Below are 27,529 nucleotides of genomic sequence, written 5' to 3'. Positions count from 1 at the left end.
CCCACGTTCTTTAAATGGAGACATGTTGCACCACAGGCAGGCTGTCCTCACCTCATTGTCCTCACCTCTGCATCTGATCAAAGCCAACTCTGACCTTGTAAACTATACGGTTAGCACTTAAATGACAACAGTACGCCACAACACATAATCTCTAGGATGTACAAAACAATAATTGTTTCTTCTCATTTAGGCTGAATTAATGAGGATCTACACCTTCTATGTAGCGTGTAACTAGTACACCTCTTTATTATTCTCTCAATATCACTGACTGAGATGTTAAATCTCTCCCTCAGTCCTTGAAATAAACAGTAATAGTATGGATTATTACAATTACTGGCAATGTTTGTTGCTGAGAGACGAGGTGAGACACCCGTGACTCGCTGTCTCCAGATTTACAGTATGTTGAAATACAGGAGATTTAAGGATGGGGTGAAATAGAGCCATGCCTGCGTGGCTCTATGGGTGGCACTGTTGGACTGAAATATCTCTACAACTACCGCATGGATTGTTTTTATACAGATTGATTTTCTACAGACATTCATGGTCCCCAGAGAATGACTCCTATACTGACTTTAGTGATCGCCAGACTTTTCTACAGCTCGACAGTTTTGTCTTTTAGTGGAATGTTTTGCCAACTAATGGACACATTGTCAGGACATTTAGTACAGACATTTATGCTCCCTTTAAAATGAATTGGAATCCCCTGACTTTTCATTTTGCGCCACCATCAGGTCAGAAATTTAATTTGTTCATTAATTTGATTTATGAGCAGCTAAAGAAATTCTAATTAGACTCAGTTGTATTGAGTTGTGTTTAGTCCTAATTAAAAAAAACATTAGGGTGCCAACATGCTAAACCAACATGGTTACCATCAGCATGTTAGCTTTGTCATTAGCATGGCTGTAGATTCTAAGTCTTTTAAATTAATCTTACTTGTTTTTAGTCTTTTAGCAACACATGTATTTTCAAGTCAGTTCATAGAGAATGTATAACGATGGGCAGGACAAAAACAGAGACTTTGACCTCTTTTAAGCCTACTTGTTAACGTGGCTAACACAACATGGTTTCACTAGGAAGGACCACACTACAACAGATCAAAGGTTTAACGATAGGAGGAAAATACGAGGACCTGTCTCAGGTGCTGTTTAAGGCCCAGTTGGTAGACACAAGTCTGAACGAGCGAGAGGACAAAAGGAGGGGGGGGGGATGAGGCAGGAAGGTAAATGCATGGGAAAGGGGGAAGTGAGGGTGGGTTGAGTAACCTGAGACAAAGGGAGAGGATTAGTAAACTAGATTTAAGTAGGTTTGACAGGTGATTATAGGTGTGTCCCTGCTCTGGAAAAATAAGTTAACGAGTAACGGCGTTTATTGTTATATGCTTATTGTCGAAACACAAAAAAAAAAATCCACACATTCTTTCATTCTGGTGCATTCAGAATAAAACAATTTATTCAGTACAAACATATAAAAAATGACAAAAACAACCAGGTGGTGAGATATAAAAATGTCTAGTTTGTACAAAACTTCCAAAACCATCATCGTAAATGCATACTCACTCCATATGAAGTCTCTGGTTTAAATATAGTACACATTTTGAATCTTAGCTACAAATATATTCTTAAAACCTCTGTTTGTCAGGTGACGTAATAAAAACAGCTTTTTTCAGTTAATAACAAAACAGAAGAAGAGTGGGTTAATGGACACAAAATTCATTAGACTTCACAGCAATTCAAATACAGAATCAGAAGTCGATGAAAATATTCACAGTGTTGCCTTCACATCAATGAAGTGAATTGTAAACATTGTTGCATATCATAACTCACCTTCATAAATATACAGACAGACTCATCATGTGAGCAAAACTCGTGTAAAAAACGAACAACCTTTCAATCATTTTGAATCTTTTGATTTTAACTCGTCAGCTCAAACCTTACGTGGTCAATCAAGTAGTGCGTGCTTGTGACATTAACAAAAGTAAGGCAAAAAAACATGTTCCCCGTGTTTTCAATCAAGTTTTACGGGAGCTGTAATTTAATCACAGAGGCAAGCTTAGACCAATTCAGGGGCAGTAAAGTAGCATTTTGTCATCCGATGAAACGATGAAGTGGGATATACAATACAGCAGGGTTCATTCACATTGGGGTACATATAAACATTTGTACATCTGGAACAAATACTGGTGAGGCTATTTGAAGTGATTTCATTTATAAAGTCTCAACAGGTGAACGTTATATATAATATGTATAGAACAGGAAATGAGTTGAGGGAACCAACAGGAAAACCACAGTGGCAAATCACAAACAGAGTTTTCTTTTAAGTAGTAAATTATTGTCTGTAAGTTAGATATCGCAAACTGCTCCAAGATTCTGTACCAAAGTACAAAACAATCAGAGTTGCCTAATCATGTGATTTTTTGAGAACTATTATATCAGTTCTTTTGTCATAGTCAGAGGGAGATGGTGGTGAACATGTTTGAATGGCAACATTACAGATACAGCCATTTGCACGAGCAGATGTTATCTTGGAAACAAACCTACACAGTCGTCATTAGCATCCCTTTATTATCAAAGGGAGGTCTTTGATGCGATAGACATGAACTTGAAATACAACCTTCATTATGTAGCATGCTGCTGCTTTTATTAAGCAGGTCTTTTCTTATCTCAGTCAATGGGGAGCATTTCATTGCTCAAAGGGGCCCTGTGTGCCTGATTGTCAAGGTTTAAAAAAAAAGAAGAAAGAAATCCCAAAATACAGTTGCACGAGCTTCTCAGAAAAATAGATAATCCCTTCTCAGCTTATGGTGCTGTATGCCATGTTACAGATGACAGACAACTTTGAACAATTAAGTTTTCTCACGTTAGAAAGCTCCAGTGATGTGTGACAGAGTCCAGCACCACAGTGCTGTCGTCTGTTCATTAAAACTGCCTTCTGGTATGCGTCTTAGATATACCTGTGAAAGACAGGGACAGAGAGTAGTACATCATTAGAACAGTCCTCGGAAAGGACAGCCGTAAAACATTTGAGCTATAAATTGCGAGCAGCATAGATTTTGGCATGCACAAATTCACTGCACATGGATGATACAGCAGCAGGCAAGAAAATGATGCAGGCAGGTGAGCAGTGAGAGGTGGGAAATAAAAAAAGAGGGAAGAGGTGAGAGGGCAGGCAGAATAACGGACCGAGTTAAGCTGCTAGAGCAGCGCTGAGCCGGAGTCAGAGGCTGAATCGCGGCAGGGCTCACGGGAACAGATGGATTGCTGAGTCTGCCTGTACTCTTGGTACTCCTGGCGGAGAGCGTTGAAGCGCGCCTCACTTAGGGAGCGGCTGTACTGGCAGCGAGGTGGGTTGGAAACTGGCGGGCTGACTGAGGGACACGGGCCTGGGGACGGCATCAGGGAGAGGGAATGCATGGATGGGCAATGTCATGGGACAAGCTCACAATAATCACAGCACAAAGGGTGAACACGTGCAGCACCATCACATCAAGCATTACACTCACAATGACACATGCGACATCAATATCATCACACACACACACAACGAGGAAGAGGAGAATAAATCATCACCTTTCTGCCGCTGGTCCCGGAGGCCACCGGCTTGATCATATCCGAGCTCCGACCTGCCTCTCCGAAAACCCATTTGTGACTGATCAAACCTCATGGCCTCCAGGACCTCCGAGTCCACGCACGCATCAGCAGAGTCCCACTCATAACTCTCATCTACTGATGTGTTCCTTCTAATGAGATACACAAAACAAGTGGTCAGGTAACAGTCATCACAAACAAGAAACAAAAAAAACAACAGAATTAATGTTATTTTGGCAACATAAATAAATCCCTCTGCCAGGAAGACACTTCCAGTGAGTTTGTTGTTATTTCCCAGGTGTGGTGGTGTTTCACCTTTTCGCTCTCCTCTCAGGCAGCTCCATCTCAGCTCTGTGCCGCTCGCTCTCCTCTGTGGTTTCGGGGGAGCTGAGCAGTGTGGGAGTGATGGACAGGGACTGTCGAAAGAGGCCGGCGCTGCCTCTACCGCTGCTCTGACTGGCATAACTGGTCCTCCCTCCCTCCCTGGTCTCTCTGACCTCCCTGATCTCCGTCTCCCCTCCCCTCCTCATCATCCTGTCTGGCTGTCTGTAACTTTCTGCCTCTCTGGGTGGAAAGGGGGCATAGTGAGGTGAGGGCCAGCTGATGCCTCTGGGCAGGTAGGACCTCGGAGGGCCCCTGCTGGGCTCCATGGGTCTCATGCTTTCCCCTCTGGATCCTGGCCAGTGTTGGTACTGGAGGACAGGGATGGAAGAGGGCATGGGGACATATTTAAGCGGGGCAGACCTCATGGTATCTTGATAAGAGGGAGACCACCTGGAGGACTCTGGGAAAACAGTGGCCTGCCGTCGGGGATCGGAGGGTTCCAGCATCGGGGACATTGAGGTTCGTCTCGGTGGGTACATGGAAGGAGTGAGGTAGGAAGGACTTGCTAAAGATCTTTGTGCGTGCTGAGGCCTCTCCAGGCTCCCCATGCTGGGGCGTCTCAACGGGACATACTCCCTCCAGGTGGGGGCTGGCCTGGGAAGGGAAGGCGGACTGCGACCCAAACTGTAGGACTTTACCCTGACATCTGGGTGAGGGAACTCGTCCCAATAACATTTCTCAGAAATATATGTCCTAGGGCTCTCAAAGTGCTCCCACCTCTGTGAGCCTAAGCTGATGGATTTCTTGAGGAAAGGACGAGGCTGTCCCATACCCGAGAGTGTCCTACAAGGGCCGATGCTTAAGGACTTCTTTAGAAATGGCGCAGGGGCTTGACATATTCGTGATGCAATGTTATTAGTCCGGCTGCCCTGAGAAGCTTGTCTTTGGGATTGCTCTGATAAAGACTCCCGGCTGTCTACAAAGCTCTGTGAGTGTTTTGACACTATGTCTGCCATTCCTCTAGCTGCACTGACCAAGGTGTGAGCAGACCTGGATCCAAGTCTGGATTCAGGTCTGTCGGTACTTTTGTTGCCAACTCGAATTTGTGTTTTCTCATTATAGAGCTGCTTGCTAGTTTTCTCTGGACCAGGTGACGATGGTGTCGTCTCATCTGGAAATCTTACTCTATGTGAGGAATCTCTAGCTTCCACATGGAGGGAGTGTTTATGGCCTTGTTTTTTACCAGAAATAACGCTGGCTTCTGCAGAATGGTGGGTCGAGTTTGTGACCCGGTTGTCCTGAACGTGAACCTCCCAGTTTTTAGGAACTACATCGGGCTTAGCTACCAGGGCCTTTTCTGGCTTTAGTTCTGAACTTTGTCCAGCAGCGTCTGTGACTGCAGCCTCTTCCACCGGCTCATCCACACTCATTTCAATGAAACCGGGAAGGCTCAGGTATTCAAGAATGGCACTTGTCTGCAGTGGGGACATCTGGGGAGATGGAGCTACAGGCTTAGCCTTGAAGGACCCTGACATTCCAGGGACAGAAAATTGGGACTGGTCACTATCCACCTCTTCTACAAGTGTCAATGTTGAAACGGGACTTGGACTATCAGAGAAGAGACATTTGTCACTTCTCCTGGAGCGTGTTCGCACCCCCTCTCTCTCTAACTCAGAGTAAAACCCTGAACCCCGTCGGTCATCCCGGGCCCGAGTGTCTTTTTCTTTGGCCTTTGCCCCTACTTCATGATGTTCATAGGGTAAGGTAGGATAACTAGATGGACTGGGATCCCTCGTGGCTGTGTAGTAGTTTGCAGTTCTCTCCGGCTGATTATGTGGTGCAGAGGCCGAACTTTCAGGCCTCTCACTCTCAACTGAAGGCCCTCTGGCAGCTGAAGCCCAGGGCTGAGTGCCCGCAGAAGCATATGAATGTCTGGTCCTTGATGCAACACCTCCGTCCTGTATCTTTTCCCTTAAGCCCTGCTCAGTCATGGACTTCCTGCATCTATCTGGCTCTCTCAGAGGACTCAATGACCTGACTCTGTCTGGCGTTTCTAGACACAGAACAGGGGGACATTCTGAGCTTACATCAGGGGACAGCATGTGGAGGGAGGTGTTCTGAGTGACTGGAGAGCGTGACGAATCGACAGCAAGAGAGTCCCCTGTGGTTTCCCGACATGTGCGAACATGCTGTGATCTGGGCGATATGGTCTCCCGGGGGCTCTGCACAGGAATGAGGCTGGTGACTGATGTAACCGGGCTGATGTCCCACTGTATGCGAGACGTAGGGAGCCGGTCCGAGGGACTGCTGGTGTTCCCAAAGTAGCACGCCTTCCGATAGTCAGATACCCGACTCGTCTGACCCGAGGGCCTGTGTTTCTGTCTTATCGTTACATCTTGAGGCTTCCATATAGGCTCTTCCTCTGCATTGGGCGTGTCCCTGTGAGGGCTTTTTGTCTTACCAGACTGTCCCTCGTCTCTCCCATGACTTCTTGGATCGGCTGTATAGCTCTCCAGCTCCCTCTCCATTTCTTCCCTCTCTTTTGCCAGTTGGACACACTTGTTGATACTACCCGTCTCCAGCTCGCTGTCAAGCTGTGACACCAGGGTGCTGTTGTTAGTCAGCTGACTCTCCAGAGGCTGGTAGTCTGAATGGTGTTGGTCTCTATCCAGCAGTTTTGTTCTCCTCCCCAAACTTGGGAACAGATCTTCAGTGTGGCCTGGCATGTGATATCTCCTGAGAGAATCGCTGGGTTTTTTCTCACTCTTGTCTGAATAGAAGCTGGCTCTTTCCAACAGAGCCTCTGAGCCTTGTTCGTCGTCAGAGTAGAAGCAGCCGTGACGGGAGAAGTTTCTGGCCATGGCTCGTACTCTTCCAGGCGAGGAAGGAGGTCTGCTCAGCTCTGGGACGTCCACAGTGAGAGGAGAATCCTTCCTCTTGTCCTTATCTGAGCTCAAGATGCTCGACTTAGGTGAGTCCCTGAGTGACGACCTGTTGCTCCCTGAGCCACTTGCCCCACCGTTACTTTGCAGGACCTCTATTCTGGAGTTTTTCTTATTGGATGGACTGGAACCCTCTGGCAGCGGTTGGATAATGAAGCGCCCATCTGGGCCTCTGGAGATGGACTCCAGAGCAGATGGTGAGGCATCCTGAGAGCCCAGGTGACTCTCAAAGAGTGTGTAATGTGGCGGCGGAGATGAGTTGGATATGAGTTGTTTCCGCTGGTCGTGGTATTCCCCACGGCTGCCTTTATCAAAGGACGACCGATCGGACTGTGAGGAGGAGGAGGTGGGGAAGAAGGGGAGCGGCGGACACAGCTTCAGCTTTAGGACACTGTCTGGGCTGTGAGGAGGTGAGCGAGTTCTGAGGAAGACATGGGCAAGAGTTGTTGTTTAAAACAAACCTTAAAGTACTGCAGGTTCTGACAAAAAAAAATATTAAAAATGTGCAAAGTAATTTTATTTCATTGTTGGTTTCAGTCAAATTGTCATCAAGTAAAATAAATATGTAATTTACTAAAGTTATGAAGTTAGACGGCTGGCAGCATCGTAAGTTTTTCCTTATCTGAAGCGATGGTCGAAAAGGACAGGGGATGTCGTATGCTGTACGTTTGTGATATTGGGGCTGTATAACGTGTTTCACCACAGTCTACTGGCGGCTATAATAACATTTAAGCTTTACTAAAACAGCCAGAAATAAGCAATAATTACATCATATGGACTGTTACACTCTGAATACAAATGGAGGAACAAAAATGTTCAGTGAACATATAGAGCTGTACTGGTAAGGACACTTACTCTGGGGATGAGCCCTTCTGGAGGGCAGATGGGAGATCTAAGAGAGGAAGGTGAAGGAAGGATTAAAATGCAGCACAGTTGAAACTGTCCAAATATGACAAAGTGTATTTCACATAAACTTGGAAGTGGACAATAATTAAACTTTTTGGATAACATAAAATCCAACATTTTACCTTGTCTTCTCTTTCTGCGCCGACGCTGTCTCCTTTGACTCATGTAGCACGCTGTCACCAACGAGAGGATGATGGCCACGAACAGGAAGCACACGCCTCCTAACACACCAGCCAGCAGGGGCTCAGGGATGAACTCCAAGAAACGCGGGCGCAGGGGGTAAATCTCCATCCCTGTAATCAGGCCGGAGTCAATGAAGGTGATTGCAAGTGGGATGCGGGAACATTGACTCAATATGCATGCGATGCTCTTGGTAATCTATACAAAGCCTCTTACCTATGGTGGATACATTGACAGACTCACTCGGTTCACTAAGAACTTTGTTGCTACAAGACATCAGCCTCAGATCATAACTGGAGTCCTAAAGGAGAGACAGGTAAGGTGTTTTATGAAACACAAACTAGTATGATCATGTTGAGAGTTTATTATTAATCACATCATCAGTTTGATACAACACAATTTCTGGCCTAATAGCTATTTAATCTACATACATAAAGGTTGTAAAAGCAAGAAATCCAGAGGCCACACTGATTGATCTTTTTAAAGTACAGATGCTAAGTAAGAAATGAACTGATCTGTACCCTTAACAGTCCTTGTACGAGTAGTTCACTCTGATTGGCACCGATGTTGCTGCTGAGGATGACCCACTGGCCCTGATCCCTGCGGGCCTGCAGCACAAAGCCCGTCAGTGGAGAGGATGGAGCCTCTGGAGGCCACCACTGGAGGAAAATACCTCGGTCTGTCTGGTTGGCTGACAGGAGTATTGGAGGATCCAGGAATGGGAGAGTGGTGACATCTGTAGGTGCTTCTGTTGGCACAGCTGATAAGAAGACCCAATATAAGTTCAAACTGATAGAAACGAAACAGCATTAGAGAGAGTGAGGGGAAACTCCAAACGGAACACGTTCACTTTCACGAACCTTCAGTCCGCACAGAAACAATTTCACTGAAAGGTCCAGAGCCGAGTTTATTCTGAGGCAGGACGCTGAACTGATAGCCGGTGCCAGCAAGTAGCCCGGTCACCAGCAGGTAGAATTTGGATGTTGGCACAGGCAAAGACGCCCATTCATGTTTTCCTCGAGATGCCTGCTTGACCCTGGAAAAAATTTAAAACAGAAAATTTAAAGACAGAGCATAAAACAGTTAGGATTGTTTTTCATACAGTATGTATTGTATGTTACTGACCATACAGTGAACTTCTGGGTGTATCCACCATCAAAGCCAGGCACCCAGGACACATTGGCCTGGTTCATCTCCGTGATGACAGACACTGAGGACACAACATGAGGACTTGTGCCTGAGGAACACAAAAACACTTCTGTAAGTTTGATCTGTTGGCAATACGCGTGGATGCGCTCAGGTTAAGTGTCCCATATCAACACAATGGTTTGCTGAAATAAGGTGGGCCCACTCACCCAGCACCATGACCACGGTGCCTGCACTGACAGTCGCTACGCGGTTTGTGGCCAAGCACTCCCAGCCCCCCTGGTGATCTTTACTGAGCGGCTGCAGCAGGAGGGAGCCGTTGGCCAACACAGTGTACAGAGAGCGAGGAGTAGGGCCAATCTGTGAAGACGGACAGCAACGGGTCAAAATAAGACATGTCTAAGACATGTTTGTGCAGTCCCGATAAATATCAGAGTAGAACATTTTCTGTACCTTGCTCCAAGTTATGTTTGGAGCGGGGTCTCCGATGGCTTCACAGGGGATGATCAAGTCTCTGCCCACCTCCTGGAGATACTCCAGCCGAGGATGCACTCGGAATGATGGCGGGTCCTGGAGGGGAGACAGAGAGCCTTTTTACTTCCGCCCATGTAGAACTGTGTCCACTAACAGGAAAGGGTTTTCACCAGCCTCACCTGCAAAATGACTGTGGTGGGTTCAGACTGTCCCATGGTGCCGTAACTGTTATAGGCTGTACATGTGTACATGCCTACAGCGTTGTCATTGGCTGTTGCTATAAAAACGGAGCCCTCGGAGTTCACTATCCAACCTGGGAGCTGGAAAGATGAAAACAGTGAGAAATGATGCGAAGTGATTTACGAGGAATGTGTGCAATTTGTGATGCATTGCATTTCTATGCTGCGTAGCTCACTTTGTCAAGATTCAAATTGTTCCCATCTTTGGTCCAGTTGACATACAGCACAGGAGGATCAGCCTGAATGGGGCAGATAATGACCCCCTCCATGCCTGAAGGCAAGTACGTTTCCCGGGACATTCGGCCCACACGTGCAGGGTCTGTGATGGAAGAAGAGGCATCAATTACAAAATGTCGGGCATGCAGGGTTATAAAAGATGAATGTGTATATGGAGCCAGACACTCTCGTAGCTGACTAAACCCTCACGTTTCACTTTGAGGTGTGCAGAGGCCGAGGGCGGGGTGAGTAACCCATTAGTTGGGATACAGGTATAGTTGCCAGCATCCTCTGGAATGAGATTAGGGATAAGAAGTGTTCCATCCACCAAAACCTTCACTCTGGACTTAAGCGACCTAAAGCCAAAAGATACAACACGATTTAAGAAGTGACCCCATTGACAAGAAAACTAATTTCACTGTAATGAAGATGAATTGTTAATTAATTGAATGTTTGAGAAGGTAATTTTAGGATATATCACGATGATCTGAACCGTAATCTCCTTTTTTAAAAGTTTATAGCGTGCTCATGACCACACGATACAACGGTATAATTAGATTCATAATCTAATTAGAACTGATTGCATTAGCAGCATGCTTCGGAAACATGCCCCATTGATCCATTGTGTATATTTAAAAGGCTTCCTTTAAATAGTCTACCCGGTATTCCAATTAAGTACACGAGGATACTGTGATTGATGATGTCACGTTACCTATATTTAACATTCAACAAATACAAAGTATGGGTTCACGAATACATTATATAGAAAGACATGTTCTCACTCAATGTGGTAAACATTCTGTCCTTGTTTCAGCCAATCGTAGGTGAGGTTAGAAGGGTAGGCATCGGCCTGACACTGCAGAACTGCATCCTGGGACATGTTGAGAGTGGTGTCCTCTGGGGAGATGATGATGATTGGAGGTCCTTTTGACAAGTTGGAAGAAAACACATCACGCCCGAATGTTAAGATTGCGTTTGTATAGTGATGCAGGCGGTTGTGACGTAGATTAGAGAGATCTATGGCGAGTGTTGGAAGGCCTTGAATCAACGGTACAGCAGGGGATGGACTGTAGGTGGCAGTATGGGCTCTGCAACCATGATCGTCAACCTGTTCACTGGGTTTGTGCAGGAGCACAGACAAACTATCAAGCTTGTGCTGGACATGAGATAAGCAGGGATTCTGTCTTTCCCAGATGATTGACAGTTCGACACTGACCTTTGATCTGCAGCTGCGTATAGTGGGTGAGGTTCCCCTCCGAGTTGGACACGTGACATTTGTACACTCCTGAAATATTTCTTGTGACAGAAGCCATAGACAAGGTGCCATTGAGTACCTAGAGTAAGACGACAGGAGAGAAAAGTCGAGAGGTAGATTACGAGGCTGCCATGGAGAAGATAACAAAGCAGTCAAAGCTACGACTCCTACAGAAAATGCTAATTATAAAGCATTTAATCAAAATACAGCAAATGCCATCTGTTAATCCAGCTCACTTTTATTTTTTCATGTTTCTCTATTCGGCTCTCATCTTTATGCCAGACGACAGTTGGCCGAGGGTTGCCATGGGCTCCACAGCTGAGAGTCAGCGAGTCTCCGAGCAGAACCTCGACGAAAGTTGGTGGCGTCTTGATGAACACAGGCGGAGCTGGAACAACGACAGCACAGATTCAATATTTCTAATTACGTATTCAGTTGGGACATAGAAGACTAAATGCAGACATCAACAGTCGACCACGGCATGTTCTTCGAGGTGGACGACTTCTCGACAAATGCCTAAAAGGGAAACTTAAATAGTTGTGGTGCGATGGGTAACACCTGCTTGGTTAGCTGCGTTGGAGATCTGGTTTATCTCGATGATCTCTCGACCCTGTGAGCAGTTTTATGTCCTCTGTGTGGAGACGGGCAGTTGGTGGGTGAACTTGGATGTAACGTTGTTATTTAATCTGTTCGTGAACGAGATTTATGGATTTTGAACTCCCTGTTTTAATTATATGCATTTATGTAATTGGAAAGGGATCTGGATAAAATATACCATCATCTACATACAAGGCTCTGTGTTACGTCTAGTTTTGTTACTGCTGAACGTATTCTTTGGCAACATGTACTCATGTGGTACTCAATACATGCACTGATGTAATACTATTATGTACAAAGGTGTCCAGTGTTCATCTGCAACCTGATGCAGCACATGCAGGCCTTTCATTCACCGTAATACAATCATATTAAATCCCGACCTCACACTCTCAATGGAACTCTATTGTGGGACAACCATGTGTGAGAGTGTGTGTGTGAGTGAGTGTGTGAGAGAGAGACAGAGAGTAGGAAGTAAGTGGGTTAAAAAGACTCTGATTTAAGCATTTAACCTTAATCTTTAGCCCACACAAGTCACATATATGCTGTCCTGGTCCTGTTACTCTTAAGAATAACTCCTACGCTGACATCAGCTCAGAGCAGCCTAAGCAAACACAAGATGTGATCACTGTGTGCACAGAACGTCACACCGAACGCCCTGATACGCTGCTGTAACACTTCAGCTTGCCAGCGCCTTAAGAGCCTCAGCCAGGCTCCATGCTGTGGCTGTTCTAAACACGAACAGTGCCGGTGATGAGCAGTGAAAGAAGCTGCTCTCCGAGTCCCTACACTCCTGCAGTGCTGCACCTGTGATGGAGAGGAAGGTCCATGTGCCGTTTCTAAAGTCGTCTTTTTTGCTGTCCAGGAGCAGAATGCGACATTCGAACCAGCCCTCGTCCTCCAGGGTCAGCCGATCCACCAGCAGAGAAGCACCGCGGGTCAGAGACACACGGCCTGTGGGAGGAGGGGTGAGGGTGGGAGGGCAAAGAGGAATGGGTGAGAGAGAGAGAGTCAGTACACACACACACACACACACACACACACACACACACACACACACACAGCCAGACAGGCAGAGTCAGCACATGCAGGAAGAGGGCTTACCATGCAGAGGACACAGGCATCCAGTGTCACAAAGGCCTCAGTCAAAGTCACAGACTTTATGCTGGCAGACAAATTCACGCACAGTGTGAACATCAACTGTAGTTCCAATGTTTGTCACAAACGAGCATCCGCACGATTACGATTCATGAAAATAAGGGGAGGTGGCTGACTAAATGTGACTTTCAGGGGACGGGAAGTCCGTGGGCCTTACATTGAAGTGCAAACACATGAATCACTCGAGTGATGATTGTAATGATTTGCAAAATTACAGATGAAGCTGGTGTCGTGTCATTTAGGGTTTGGATTGTGGTGGAGTGGAGAGTTAAGAAGAGTATGTGAATACTTGAAGGCGGGTTCATTAAATCACAGAAAAGTTGCTTGTTTTTGTTTATCAATAAGGGACACTGAGGTAAACAATGTGGATCCTGACAGAGTCACACTCTGAACACACAGATGGATCCTTGCACGAGTGCGCACACACACACACATCTCTGTACTTCTTACAACTCCTTGTCATGCTTTGAAACTTGATCTGCTGGTTGCCTGGTGACTGCAGTCTGGTTTTCAGGGTACTGAAGTTACCCTACCCCCCCCCCCTTTATTCTGTCTCTCAATGAACTCTTTTTCCCCCTTCAATCGCAGAGCTTTAAACGACAGGAGGATGCGTGCAGGGGGGGAAACACATACGTTGCAGGCCAAAGCCATTTGAAAGTAAACAGGGGAATGTGTGAGACGTTTCCGCATCTCGTCATATTGCAGCCAACAGGCTGCTTAAATGATAAAGGAAGTGTCCGACACATTCAATCCTCTTAGTTATGAACGAATAAATAGAAACAAAAAATCTCTTCACTTGATCTTTAGATTCTCCCCCAGTAGACCTTCTGTATATAAGAGCAGAGAGCTCTTGAATGTCCAGCAACCCTGAAGCACCAATATCACGAGAAACACAATATCCTCGCCATTCACACCGCTGTCCCTCCAGACAGCAGTGTCTGGAGCCTCAAAGCTATGAAATTCATTCAACTCCATTCGTGGCCTTAAGACAGGGCGAAACACACACTGAGAGTAAAGGCAGACAAAAGGCTAACAATTAACCCTGCATTCCTGCCTGGGGCTGTTGCTGTGCTTAATAGTTAGGTTTAATGTTTGACTGACCTCCAGTGTTTGATGGGCATTCAGAGGCGCCATAAAATGAGTGGCTCTCCTTTCAGTCAGCATCTTTCAAACAACTGGGCAGGGCGAGGAGAGAGAGGAAATGTGCAGGCAGATGATAACAGGTGTGCGGATAACTTTAGGTATTTTCCTTTTATCTCTCCCCGAGGGATCCTCCCTGCTTCGCCCATTTCCTGCACAAACCTTTTGCAGTTCGGTCACGGAATTAACTGCCGAGAGGAAAAACACTTTCAAGTGCAAAAAAAAAAAAAAAAAAAAAAAAAAAGAAAAATCATACATACAGAATCCCTTTGTGGCTATATATTATGGGATACTTAAGAGATCACCGTGGCTAATCGCACCCCTTGTTATACTGGGTAACATGACTGAAATGCAGCCTATGGAAATCCCTCCGACCCGCTGCACTGATCTTTGCGGGTTCAGAAGCACGTGGGTGGGTCTACATGTTGATTTTCAAAATGTGGTGAGCGCCCCTGCCCCCTGGGTCTCCATGGGGGAATTCTGGTTTCGCTGTCGAACACTTAACCCTTTCCCGTAGCCTCCCTCTTGTCCGTCACTACAAAGAGACGGTAGACCCCCGCCCCCCCATTCTCTTAGGTTACCATAGCAATGAGGCCAAGAAAAGCCCGGGCTGTAGGTTTAGATTTGAATTCAGTTGCTGTAGAAACACAGTCGGGCCAAACACGGGTAGGGGAGGGTCGAGCTCTACTGTCAGAGATTTGAAAAATTACAAGTGGGGGAAAAAATCTGTGTGTCACATCCAGGAGGCAGAAAAGGAAGAGAGGGATAAATGAATGAGAGTGTTTTCCTTTCAGCCGGGGGACAGACAAAAGGCTGACGCTGTGTGACAAATGTTGCTTTATCTAAATTTGAATGTTGCATCTTTGGACGGGAACTGAAATCTCAAATTGGCACTCAGCAGGTGCTCCGTCCTGAGGGTGTGACAAACAAAAGGGTTGCTTTTCTCTCCGATGTGCAAATGCTCAATGCAAATATGCTGCAATAACAACACGAGAGATGAGAAACGATCAACCATATCAGTAAAAACCCAACCCGTTTTTCAGTCCGAGAGGTTACGGAGAGGTTACTCGTATTGTGTGCATCGATAATCCACCGACAGCCTATGAGAGGTTGATCTTTCTGACCTTTGTGCTCCGAAACTCCCCGGCAGACACATTCATCACTCCCCCTGGTGCTACATTTGCACAATGTCCACAAGTCCTCCTCGAGAGACAAACATCATTAGGCTCTATGGTGGACGGGGAGAAAGGTTGAAACAATAGCTGCTGCTCCTTTCGCGTGTCCGTCCACCCCCCTCTTCTTCCTCCTCCTCCTCCTCCTCACGGTTCTTCCTCCAGCAGCTATCACATGACAGCTCCAGTCTACCTTAAAAGGAGCCCTTGTTTCCAACAGGTTGGGCTTCAGTGAAGCTACGGGTAGACAATGGAAACACTAAACTTCTAAGACGCAACGTCTTCATATCAGCGAGAGTCAGGTTCACGCCCAGTGGGTGGCAGGTTAGGAATAACTCGGCTTTCAGAGTCATGCCGCTGGCCTCGTCTCACGGTTTCTGATCTCCTATTCTTTCTTCAGACAAGATTGATGAGGTGAAGTGAAACCACTGCAATGCAACGGAGCCGAGGACACTTTACACCACATACATTTTACCCATTCTAGTTCATTTTTGGTTACATTGAAGATTTACAGCACTTTCGTTGCTTCTATATTGTATTTTCTTAATTTTGTGACAACTTAAGCTCCAGGACACGAGTTGTATTGTTCCAAAGCAATAAAATCAGTGTGATTTTTGTATTGGGGGTTCCCACTGGTACTTACTGACATTGTAATACATGGCGTATAGTGAATGCGATACAATCGTGCGGCTGACGATGGAGGAAGACAGATTACTCTGTTTGGAGAAGCATCATCGCTGCTTTTCTTTGACCATCCGGATGTGCATAAGAGAGCCGAGCGGAGGTGCATTGTGGGATGTGTTTTGATTTGAATACAATCATAAGTCTGGGACCGGCCCCCTGCCTCTGACAGCTCACCCCTCCCACTCCCCCAAATTTCTCTCCTCAATCCTCCCGTCTCCCTAATCAGTTTAACCCTCTTATGAATAGCTCTTTGTCGTGAGATAGATTACAGTTAACTCTGTCCCTCTCGCTCCGTCCAGCTTCGTCCACCCCTTCACCAGCGAGGGCACACATCCAGCTCACGTGCCGAAATTTTGCTACAGCGGCCGCTCGACTTGCTGCAGACATTCGCGCTTCTCGGACAAGGTCGGGGAGCAAAGTATTCTAAAATATGGAATTTGGTCCACTGAGATTACGAGAGGCGTTTGAACTGTTTTCCGGTACAGAACTTGAGCTTTGTTTTCTGGTCAGTAAGAGATAACGTTGATGTTAATGATTAATAGTTGCCTAAAATTTGCTTTAGTTACTCAGTTGTCTCCGAAAAGAACACTCCTCATTGGTGAACATCAAGCTTGTCATACTGTTTAAAATATCGAGGGCAATGTGGATTAAACCCACGTTCGCTTATTTATAAGTAATCTTAAAGTAGCAGATATATTGATCGACAGAAGAGACAATTGAACAACATTGATTGGCCAGCACAGCACAGCACTGATCTCATGCTCACACCTAAGGCCTGAGGTAACTGAGCTTTTGTGATGGCCTGCTGCTTTAAACCAGGAAGAAATTCCCCCACTGCAGCCATCTATTCTTCTTTCATTGTGTCGTTGTTTGCCACACATCATCCTGATCTAGTTATGGCGGAAAAACTGGTTGGTGCCGGATGAAGGTGATCAGGTTCACCTTTCAGCTGGGCTGTTTTTGCAAATAGTTGCATGATTGCAAAAGCCTAGTTGTTCAAAGGTTTTAGAGTTCAAGGTGTGTGTGCATCTGTAGATTTAAGTGTGTGTGTATGTGACGTGCAGGCCTTACCTCTCCAGTGATCTGAGGTCACACTGAGAGCGTGATGAACGCCTGCTGAGATCTGGGGGTTCACCCTTTGTCGTTCTAACCTCAGGTCGGACTTCCCTGCTCACAGTCTCTACTGATTTACTTCAGTGCACAGGAGACATTTGATCTCACGCTGCAACAGTAAACCATCCTGACACCGCAAGACTTCAAGATATTGTCTCAACAAATTCAATTCAAACAGACTAAAATAGTGTGTCAGTCAGAGTTTATCTGGCTGTTTCCTCTTTGTGGCGAGTTGACTAATGTTCAGCCCTGCAGGGCGAGCTGGGTGTGACCCAGAGAGGAAGAGGGATGAGGGGTCCTAATAAGAGAAGCTCTCAAAGACCGAGTCTAAAAAGGTCGACAGAAGACCACAGCTCGGGAGCCGTGACACTTCTCAAACACAGAGTGCAATCTCAAATACACCTGATATCGTATCAAAAAACGTTGCTTTAATGGATTGAAAATATTCATCCGAGATATCGCTTGCTTTGATTCTTTCGTCTCGGTTTCTAAATATGGCCGGTGAGCTTGAGATAAAGCAGCAGACCAAGGACAGACAGCCTTTGGGAATGCTTTTAATGTTTTATTTTAGTCTACTTTATTGTGCGGCATTTGCAATGCAATGAGTCCACCAAAGGAAGGACAAGAAAGCGCTCAGATTTAGTAATGCATATTGAAGTCTGACACCTTACTTAGCTTTATTGGAAGCAGCCATTATGTTGTAAATCCATCCCCCGGCTCTCATCGCTCATACTGTCTGGTTGCAGATCTCAGACAAGCCAAGACAAAGATCAGGAAAAGGTTGCCTACTTGACTGTCTTGAGGTTAAATCGGAAATCCCCCCCCCCCCCACATTTTAATTTGAGGGCAGAATACATTAGACCCACAGCGCTGACACGCTTCACATGCTGCCATCTGCCTCCAGTGGGAGGGGAGATACGAGGATGTGAGGCAGACAGGGTTAAAGCCCACACCAGACGAGTACACACAAGGGATATAAATATTAGAAAAATATTAGGACACCCAAAACAGTCTTCTACTCTGAGCGGCATCTCTACAATGTTGTTTACTTCATTATGGCCGCTTGTGCATCAGATGACTGCCCCTAAACAATGACGTGGTTAACGGCCTACAATATGCAGCTCGATTGCTCGGCAGAGGTAGCCTGTTTGTGGTTCAGACCCTGTGGACATTAGATGCGGTCATGCTGCAAACGTGTTTCTGAATCAGAGGCTCATTCTCTGTAAAAGAAAAAAATAGGGTCTCACACAGCAAATGCTGAGGGCTTTCCTGTACATTTCAGTGACCTAGTTGGGACAGTATGGGATTTTGGGTGTCCTAGTAGTCCTGCTGGCTTTGGTAAAGCAAGGGGAGGTTGTGATACCCCTCTTTGTCTTTTGTCCTCTGGTAGAACAATGACAGGATTATAGGGCTCCAGCAAGAAAACTCCCATTATTCCCAATGCTTCATCCATCGTCCTTCTAGCACAACAATCTCCCCTTACTGGGTCACCCCTCAGCATACTAATAAAGCACTGTCATCAGACCACCAAGCCCCCACCTACACTCCTAATCCCCCCATGCACAGCATTACTGGTACCCCCCCCTTCTTCTTGCTCAGCTGCCCCCCCCCCCCCTTTAACTGCCTGCATTAAAACACATCCATTCTTGCCCTTCCCCTTCTCCGCGCACTGCAACTGCAGTCTGGACACACACAGACTGAGCAGCAGCGGTAATTACAGGGATTGTGCTTTGGGTGGATTACCTATTTGAAGTTGTTTCATTCAAACTTCCCCTCCCCAAGTCTTCATAAATACCAGTGCAACCTAAACCTCCTCATGTCTACCTTTGCCCACACAGGACACATGATTGTTACTCGAGGTACAAGAGAAATGTCGTCATGCGAACGCTTCCCCTCACTAAAAATCCACAGAACTATAATTACAGAAATCTGTCCATTGGTGGTCAGTCCCATGAATCCTTTCAGAAGCAAACTGCTACGATGAGAGCTCCCGAGTCAGCTCGTCTTCCTACTACTGAGACATGTTTTCAACAAGCCACATTAGGGTCTTTGTGCAGTCAAATTGCTGAAGCTCTGGGAAAAAAAAAGATGTATCAAAGAATGATCTTTCTACTTCAAGGGAATCACTTGTTAACACATGCTGTGAAAGACACAACGTGTGTTTATCGTGTGTCTTCTGAAAGGAGTCTGTAATTGAACACATGTGAATAACTCTTACCCTTGTAGTTTGGATGAACTCGAGGAGCATACACTCCAAATTTGATGAGGATGGGAACGTTGTAACCGAGGCGCACCCATTCCACGACATGCAGAGGGAAGAGGTTTGGGGTGGTGGCTTCTTTGGAGGTAGGAGTGAGATTGCAGCTTAGTTCTGCAGAGCCCCCGACTCTGGCATGAACCAATGATGCCACACATGGAGACACGCCTGTAAAAGCAACAGCACATCACCAGGATAAATCATGACATTCAGATAGCACAGAAATAACCTGAAAAAAAATGAAATAAACACATAAATCATGTGCTACACAGGCCTGAGAAACACGGCCCTTTTAAAGAGTTTTATGGCTGCCAGAGTGGCCAGATTAACCTCTCTGGAATTTTTTGGTCATTCATTCCCGTGAAAAGCTACGCTGAAAACAGCTCAGAGAATATTTGCAGCAATATTTGTGGAGAGAGAGAGAGAGAGAGAGAGAGAGAGAGATAGAGATAGAGATAGAGATAGAGATAGAGATAGAGATAGAGATAGAGATAGATAGAGAGAAAACACGGGCAAGAAGAGGCCAGGACACAGAAGACAGACTGACATGAATCCACGACATTCCCGGGTATTCCCTGACAACCCCCCGGGTCATCAGAGGACACGTAAAACAACCGAGTGCCATTTGGTGACACGATCATACAGCCGCAAAGCCTGCAAACACACAGCAATCCCATTAGTGACACCTGGAGCGGTCTCTCCTCTCATCCCTCTCCCTCGCTGCCATGTGCTCACGTGGGTGTGTGTGCGCAACTGGGTGCCAGTGTTTGCTCTGCTACTCATCTGGCCTGGTGATTACTGTAATCCCAGAAGGGGGTTGGTGGTGATACTCTGATGCAGGGCAGTAGGACCCTCTGTGCTCTCTCCAGCCAACCTCCCACCACCCCCTGGGGTACACACATGGTGTGCAGACCAGCACAATCAATCCCCCCCCCCCCCCCCCCCCCCCCCCCCCCCCCTAACAAACACATGCACGCACACAGAGAAGCGTGCCTTGGGTTGGGGGTTGCACAAATCCCAGATTGATCTAAATCCACACCCAGAGATATTATTTATGTTGGATTTTGGCCCCATTCTCTCTACTCCACTCATGTCTCTGTGTTGTAACCCCTCCTCTTTACTTTCTCCAATCTAAGGCAATGGGAGCGGTGCCAGATTCATCATGGTGTCACTCAAACTGTACGTAGGCGGCTAAACGGCAACATATGCCGATTGCTTTGCCAGAACAAGGGACATACTGCGGGTCTTGTGGACGTCGGTAAACAATTAACTTTTGGTGAAGCTAAGCAAACAAATGTCAGAGACAAATGGAGGAAAACCAACTGGTTGTCTTACAAGATAAGATTGCCCTGTCAGAAAGTCTTACAAAAAGGCTAATGTGTATGAATCCCTATTCAATATAACTTTAAAGTTAGTGAAACAGCCTGCTTTGTGAACGTTGTTAACGCTTTTAAAGTTAAATGTGCACAAATTCAACCAATTATTTGACTGAATTCAATCTAGATCCTTTTTTTAGCCATTATCATCCACCACTAAGACAGTTTACCTAATCCAAACTTAACATGCAACGTTAAAAGTGACAACGCGTTTATAAGTGCTGTAATAACTCTTCACTAATTTGGTGAATGTGCTTCAAAATACGCCTTCAAAAACTGAAGACAAACAGTAAAGCAGTACCATCATCATGATCATGCAAATGTGATCCAACAAAGCATATTTTCATCACAGCTAATCTGTGCCGTACATGTCTAAATTATGTTTACATGTCAGTGTTACATAATTGTGTCTGTTTCTTTTACTGTTTTGTGTGTTTTAACAAGTTGATCTACAACAATTACCTGACATAATACCTGAAAATGCTAAACTCAAAAGATGACCAGCTGCTTGTGATGACTTACTTAATTTGGGGAAATTTAACATTTTGATAGTATGGATCCATTTTGTGAATGATCGTTTTACGGTTTCGAGTAGTATTAACAGCTTTTTGACGAAGACGCCAAGTGAGAAATGTCTTTAACCATTTGGTGAAATGAATTACGGAAATTAATTGTATGTGTATGTGATGGATCCATACACGCATTAGCATACTTACTTAGCAGACAGATGGCTACAGCAGTGGTGACAGCCTGAAGCCACCGTCTCTCCAGTCCCATGGCCGTCCGTCACACTCCTTCACACATCTCCCGACCTGAAGGAGAAGACCACACATCTCGTTCACTCTTCAACAGAAAGCTACTACACCATTGACAGCGTCACTGCTGTGCAAGGACATCCCTCACACCCCCCTGCAGAAACAAACTGTAATCCCTCCAGTTAACATCAACTCATAATCCAACTACTACACTATATTTCAGATGCTTCTTGGTTAAAAAATAACTGTATTCTTTGAAAACACTTAATCCTTTGGAAAATTGCATGTCTGAGCTGTGGTTGGATTAAGGCAAATAGGGTTATTTCAACAAGTGTCTGCAGAGGCCAAAGTGTGTGTGTGTGTGTGTTTCCACAGAGAAGACAAGGCTCTACTTGAAGTGTATATACAGATTAACCTGATGCTTGTGATTGGTTCAGCTCCTCCAGACAGTCTCGTCTCACGCTAAATAGGCCAACAGCAATTGACAGGTGACACGAGCAATATTGAAAGGTGCGTCTCTCCTCAAACTCCAGATGTTACCTTAATACCACTGCTTAAAAAAAAGGGGGGACTTAAGTGACATAAATAGACATTTGACGACGCCACTAAATTAAACTGAATTCGATGCTCCATCGAGTACAGCACGTGTCAAGCAGCAGACGGCAGCAAGTGCAGTTCACCCGACTATCAAACTCACAAACAGCACACGCAAACAAACCAGCACAAGCCACGGATTTATATCTCCCAATGAGCCGCGAACAAGACTCCACTTGAACAAATTGTGGGTCTACAGTGCTTCAGTCTGGAAGAGGAGAACAGCTGCAGCAACTCGTGAGGCCCTCCACCTTAAATTGGATTGGAGGCACAAGTTTAAGTTGCTGCCCTTCAAACATAATGGAAGACCTTGCCCCCTCCCCTGAAGTCAATCCACTCACCTCTAATACCAGCTTATTACTTTGAGTTCACTTAGGTAATATAAGAAGTGGGCTTTCTTAGAAAGCAAGTGGGTGGTGGGTATTAGCTGCTGCTGTAAACACTGTAGAAACGCAGCATCACTGAGTCACATGACGGACATGTTTTGTCTCTTAGCAGATATGCTTGCACTCGAGTAAACAAACATCCCAGAATAGAGCAGCAAAAAGATGCATTTATCTCCTTGCACGGGGTTGAGACTGTTGCTGCTGGAGCTGGCCCGTGAAGCTATGTGATAACTTTTGTTTTAGCATCTTTCTAAAAGAAGCAGAAGACAAAAAAGTGCCACAAAGGCAAAGAAGAAGAGTGGGACAAAAACACATTAGAGTGGGGTTAGCTTTACAGTAAAAGCTGATGAAGAGGGGGGGGGGGGGGGACATTTGCACGACAGAATGTTTGTTAATGAGGAAAGGATTACTCCTACTGTGCAAACCGTAGTCGCTCAGTGGGGGTACCGGAATAAACGGGACTCTTATAATGGATTAAAAAAAGAAAATAGGGAAATAAATATTTTCTGTGTAATAATTTGTGGGTCACCTCCAGCAGTCCAAAAAAAAAGAAGAAGATGGAAACAATTGCACATCAATGCATCATCTAGACTGTCATCTTCACAGTCATTTTAACGACGTGACGGCAAAAGTGATGAGCAAACCCCATCATATATCTAAACCTCTTGCTCATATCCAGACCACAAGTGACTTTTGACAACCTCAACAATTACTAATCTTGTCTTTGCTCCCGTCTGCTCTGCCGTGCCTCCACACCAGAAGACATGACTTGCTTGTGGCAGGCAGACAGACAGACACACTGAGCCGGTGTATTACAGAGGAATCCTGGAGGGAAGCTTTTTGTCTGCAGGTGCAGGAGAAGACAGAAGACAACGGGTTATTTCCTCAGGCAGCAGAGCAGAGCAAGGGGCCATTTAATTGACATGTACACAGAGACGGCCTCAGAAAAGAGTCCAAATATTTAAACCAGGACATGGAGTCAAAAAGACCTGAAAGCAATTATGATCTTTATCTCCCAAGTAACTTACAGAGATAGAATAATGTAGACATCTATTCAACTATTCCAAGGTGAGAGGGGTTTACTCCTGCACGCTAATCTCCTCACGAAGGCATCTGAGGGAAAGCTGACAGAATTAACCACTTCTTGCAAATCTCACACAACCATGCAGAGAGAGCAGACTAAATGCGTCACAGGACTTCTTTACTTGAAATTAAGTGGCGCAAATGGGACGGACATCAGCAGTGAATCAGATAGGACCAGAGTGATCTTTGACACCGAAACAATGCTATGTTTGGGATGTAAAAGGTAAAAAAGTGACAATACAAACAAGCTCATTACCACTCAATTTAGATTTGTAACGCGTGTGGACACAGTCTACCGGTCCGATGTTTCTCTGGATTTCAATGACACAAATTGCTTTAGATCTAGTCATGACTTAGCCTGCTGGACTGTACATTTGTAACACCCACACTAATCCTGCCCGGCTGCTCCGAGTGTTAATAGTGTAATTGAATTAGAGCTCAAATTGGTGAGACAAATCAAGGACACTCTTGTCATCTGGCTGTGAAGACATCAATCACTGCTAAATCAAGTCACTATCACCTCCACACGGGCGGATTATCTGCTGTAGAGCCAGCAGGTCGCGTTGTCCACATTTTATGGAGACCACAGTCAACAAGAAGCAATGTGGACTTTGACTTCAGTCAAATATAACTAGTGTACCGGTGATCCTCTAGAACAGACCACTAGACACCTCATTGTAGAAGCTACTTCTCCCATCTCCACTGCCAGGCAATAACTTAATAATTGCAGACTCAAACCATCATGTGCACAATGTGGTAATACCATCGAGAGAATTCAGATTTCACTTAAATATTAGCAACAAGGAAGAATACAAGTAAGAAGCTGATTCTTTGCTGTCAGCTGCAACTCATCTCTGAATCTCACTAGAATGAACATATCAGGAGGCATAAAGTGAACACTGCAAAAGTTAAGGATTACTTTGTAATGGGTTACATAATGCAGGAGTTAACTCAAGCAGTGCGGCAGTCTTTTCTGCCAAGTTGTTCACTTGATATGTGACCATACATTGAAGGTTTCTTTTGACCTCATGTGTGTGAGAGCATGTGCGTGTTTTCCCTCAGTACCTAAGCAGAACTATCAGTGATGATAGCGACAGATACAGGCCTGACAAGAAGTAGCATTACTCTCTTAGTAATCCTTGCTAATCCTGACAGAGACCGTAGCCTCAGCGCAAAAAAACCCTGGAGCACCTTAGCAGGAACTACAAATGATACTCAAGCAGGTGAACAGAACAATGCAGAGGCAGAAATGTCGTGCAACCGGCCACAGCAAAGATAACAGATCTGCACAACTAGTACATGTGCCAGTTATTTACACGGGACTGGGTTGCCTTGACTGGTTGCTCCAGCCAATACAACGCAGCAATCAATCCATGGATGTTGTTCCCGGCACTGCAACCCAATTACAGTATCAGTATTGACATTTATTCTCACTAAAGGAAATGAGCTGGGCACACCGTGGGCACGTGAGAGAAGCCCTAGTCTCGTGATTGGGAAAGCCTACTGTATATGGATTAACATGGTGATTGCTGGTGACCTAACACATATACTGTAACATTATCGACTAATGACCATGGATCCAATGCTTTGCATTCACTCACACAGAGGACCTTGAATAGTGCTACCTTTACTATGCAATGCAAGTTTTCAGTGTTTGTGCAAAACTGAAAATGACAGAAATAAATCACCTGGAAGCTCGCTCACACACACACACACACACACACAACTGGACTGATTTCATACAGCTCAGTGGTCTCAGGGGAGCGGGGAACGACATCTAGTGAAAGCAAAGCAGCTCATATCCTTCTTGTAAGTCTTTGTCCTTCCCTGCCCCCAACTCTGGGGAAAAGGTCGGTCCCATAAAGCTACTTGCAAGACACCAACGTGAGGGGAGCTGAGGGTCAAAAGCCAAAGGTAACAACCTCAGGAGCTGAAGTCTACCGTTGAGGCGTGGCACTGGAACAAACCTTAAATATCTAATCTCACTGACATGGTTCTCATTTCTTCTGTAAGGGACCAGATGTAAAAGGCTCTTTCATACAGGTCAACACGAATGAGACGTAAAACGTGACCGTTTATCGTCCTTACCTTTGTGAGGCACTTTCTCCAATCTCCCTTAGCTTATACTGTATGTGCTTTTTTACATTTTTTTAATCTTGACCATCATTAACACAGCAATTTGGAGTAACCACCTTCAACTCATGAATGACTTGTTTTTCAATACAATCAATTTCCTCCAGCATGACAATCTGTTTTGAAAAGTGCAACGCACTGGTGAAATATCACGGCCCGCTGATTGTTGAATTATGCGGGGTATCACTGTGTAAAATGATACCGGAGGTGGTATCTGACGTGCTCAGGCTTTGTTAAACTGGAGGGTCGGGATGATACGCTCAACATTTCAAGGATTCCGGAGGAAAAATGCAAAATGGCTTTGGGAACATGCAGTAGCTGTCACCCCATCAATAATTTAAAAGCAATCACAAAAAACAGACGCGCAATTTAGAAAGCTTATAATATGGCCCAACACAAGGGATTACACACATCCAGAGTGATGTGTGCCTCTGTGCACCTCATGTCTCACCAACCAGTAATAACAAGCACAACAAAAACAAAGGAAGGCACACACTCGAGCGGGGAGCCTCTATCGTGTAAGAAAAAGCACAACACGGTAATATGTTTGTGCCCAGCACATGCGGGCTTTTCAGCATCATGCGGAGCAGCAGCATAATAGACGGTCTGGTCCGGATAAAACAGACACCGAGCCTCAAGCTCTTTATGTCTGCACCTCTACAGTGAATAGTGATGCTCAGTCCTTCATGTCACCAAACAGACCTCCTGTAAAACAGAACAGGTGCATCTTTTGTCTGACTGGTGACTCTAATCCAGCTGAGAGGAGGGAGCACTGAATAAAAAATAAACAACAACAACACTATTCCAACTGACTATTGTTCTCAGTATTTTAATCCCGGGAGTGAGAACAGAGTTCCCTTTTGGGTCATTACAGCATGCTAAACCTATTCACTGGTATTACAAAAAAAAAAAACACACTCACTCGGAGATTACAAGTGGCGCATGTGATACACTAAACATAAACAAAGGCGCGATCTCGCACTGTATCTACTGGTAGTGTAAGTTGCTGTGGATGTAAACTAATGTCATAAATACAGGTCTATAGAGGATGCTTCAGCTGGATCCTTACCTTGCTTCAGGCACTTTTTCACTTAAAGATGAAAGTGGAATCTTTCAATCCATTGATGCTCTTCTTTTAGACTCGTGCTGCAGAACAAATACAGCCGTCCTTTCCTTCCTCTTCAGAGAGAAGTCAGATTTAAAAAAAACACCACTTTTAAAAGAAAAAGAAGAAAGTGTTGGATGAAACGCAGGTGGTCACATTGTTTTTTTTCCTCGAACCTTGCAAGGATCAAAATAAAATAGAATCAATCCACGCCGTTCATTCTTAGCAGACTTCCTAAAAGAAAACTTTGAATAAAATCCATTAACCCAAGGCCTCCTTCATCAGTCCAACATCAGCACATTTAAAGTCCTTTTAAACTTTCCACGCCTCGGCTTTTATGTCCGCATTCGTCTTTGTCCAAACTTGCTGGAAGTACCTTCAATCATAAATCGGAGATTATAATTAACTTTACAAATATGTAGAACTGGCCCTCGGTCGACGCAGTGCAAAATCTATAGCCAAGTTTTATCAGAATGAGAGCGCACACTGCACGTTTAGTTTAGAGTCCTGCTGTTGATACTCTCGCCGTGTCTCTCCTCCCATTATTATAATTTCCCCTCCTACTGCACGGGACAGAAAACAATCACTGCACTTCCTGTTTCAGATTTCAAAATAAAATGCCTACCGACGAACGAGGTGGGTAAAACATCCATTACTAAAACTATCAGTCAATTAAGCAATTTATCAAGCAATTTCAGTAATCCATCAATAGT

At 45.3% G+C, this 27,529-nt stretch overlaps 1 protein-coding gene across 2 annotated transcripts; it reads right to left on the bottom strand.

Annotated features, from left to right (window-relative positions):
• Window positions 1–1,435: 1,435 nt before the first annotated feature.
• Window positions 1,436–27,314, bottom strand: igsf9b (immunoglobulin superfamily, member 9b). Of its 2 annotated transcripts, XM_031849291.1 has the most exons (22): window positions 26,781–27,314; window positions 21,477–21,572; window positions 19,346–19,552; window positions 12,668–12,814; window positions 11,503–11,654; window positions 11,228–11,345; window positions 10,794–10,935; window positions 10,222–10,367; window positions 9,972–10,114; window positions 9,736–9,876; window positions 9,536–9,652; window positions 9,292–9,442; window positions 9,062–9,173; window positions 8,797–8,972; window positions 8,458–8,696; window positions 8,153–8,237; window positions 7,879–8,049; window positions 7,706–7,742; window positions 3,900–7,271; window positions 3,567–3,736; window positions 3,180–3,379; window positions 1,436–2,950 (listed from the first exon to the last, which is right to left on the bottom strand). In XM_031849291.1, the coding sequence occupies exons 2-21, from the start codon at window positions 21,535–21,537 to the stop codon at window positions 3,192–3,194; spliced, it is 6,075 nt and encodes a 2,024-aa protein (XP_031705151.1). In that variant the 5' UTR covers window positions 21,538–21,572; window positions 26,781–27,314; the 3' UTR covers window positions 1,436–2,950; window positions 3,180–3,191. The 2 variants fall into 2 exon arrangements, with proteins under 2 accessions (XP_031705151.1, XP_031705152.1); XM_031849292.1 differs by lacking the exon at window positions 3,180–3,379.
• Window positions 27,315–27,529: the final 215 nt, after the last annotated feature.

This window comes from Anarrhichthys ocellatus, unplaced genomic scaffold (genome assembly GCF_004355925.1).
Source record: "Anarrhichthys ocellatus isolate YVR2014 unplaced genomic scaffold, GSC_Weel_1.0 scaffold9, whole genome shotgun sequence".
NCBI classification, from domain to species: Eukaryota; Metazoa; Chordata; class Actinopteri; order Perciformes; family Anarhichadidae; genus Anarrhichthys; species Anarrhichthys ocellatus.
Note: the sequence above shows the minus strand (reverse complement) of the source record. Positions and strands in the feature narration are given on the sequence as shown.

What these genes read in the sequence shown, in the direction of transcription:
- igsf9b (XM_031849291.1), bottom strand. Translation starts at nt 21,537, where the DNA reads ATGGGACTGGAGAGACGGTGGCTTCAGGCTGTCACCACTGCTGTAGCC. An exon ending in CAGAATGTTTACCACATTGA is followed by an intron (nt 10,368 to 10,793) that starts GTGAGAACATGT and finishes TTTTGGCTTTAG; the next exon opens with GTCGCTTAAGTCCAGAGTGA. An exon ending in ACCCAGAAGTTCACTGTATG is followed by an intron (nt 8,973 to 9,061) that starts GTCAGTAACATA and finishes AATTTTTTCCAG; the next exon opens with GGTCAAGCAGGCATCTCGAG.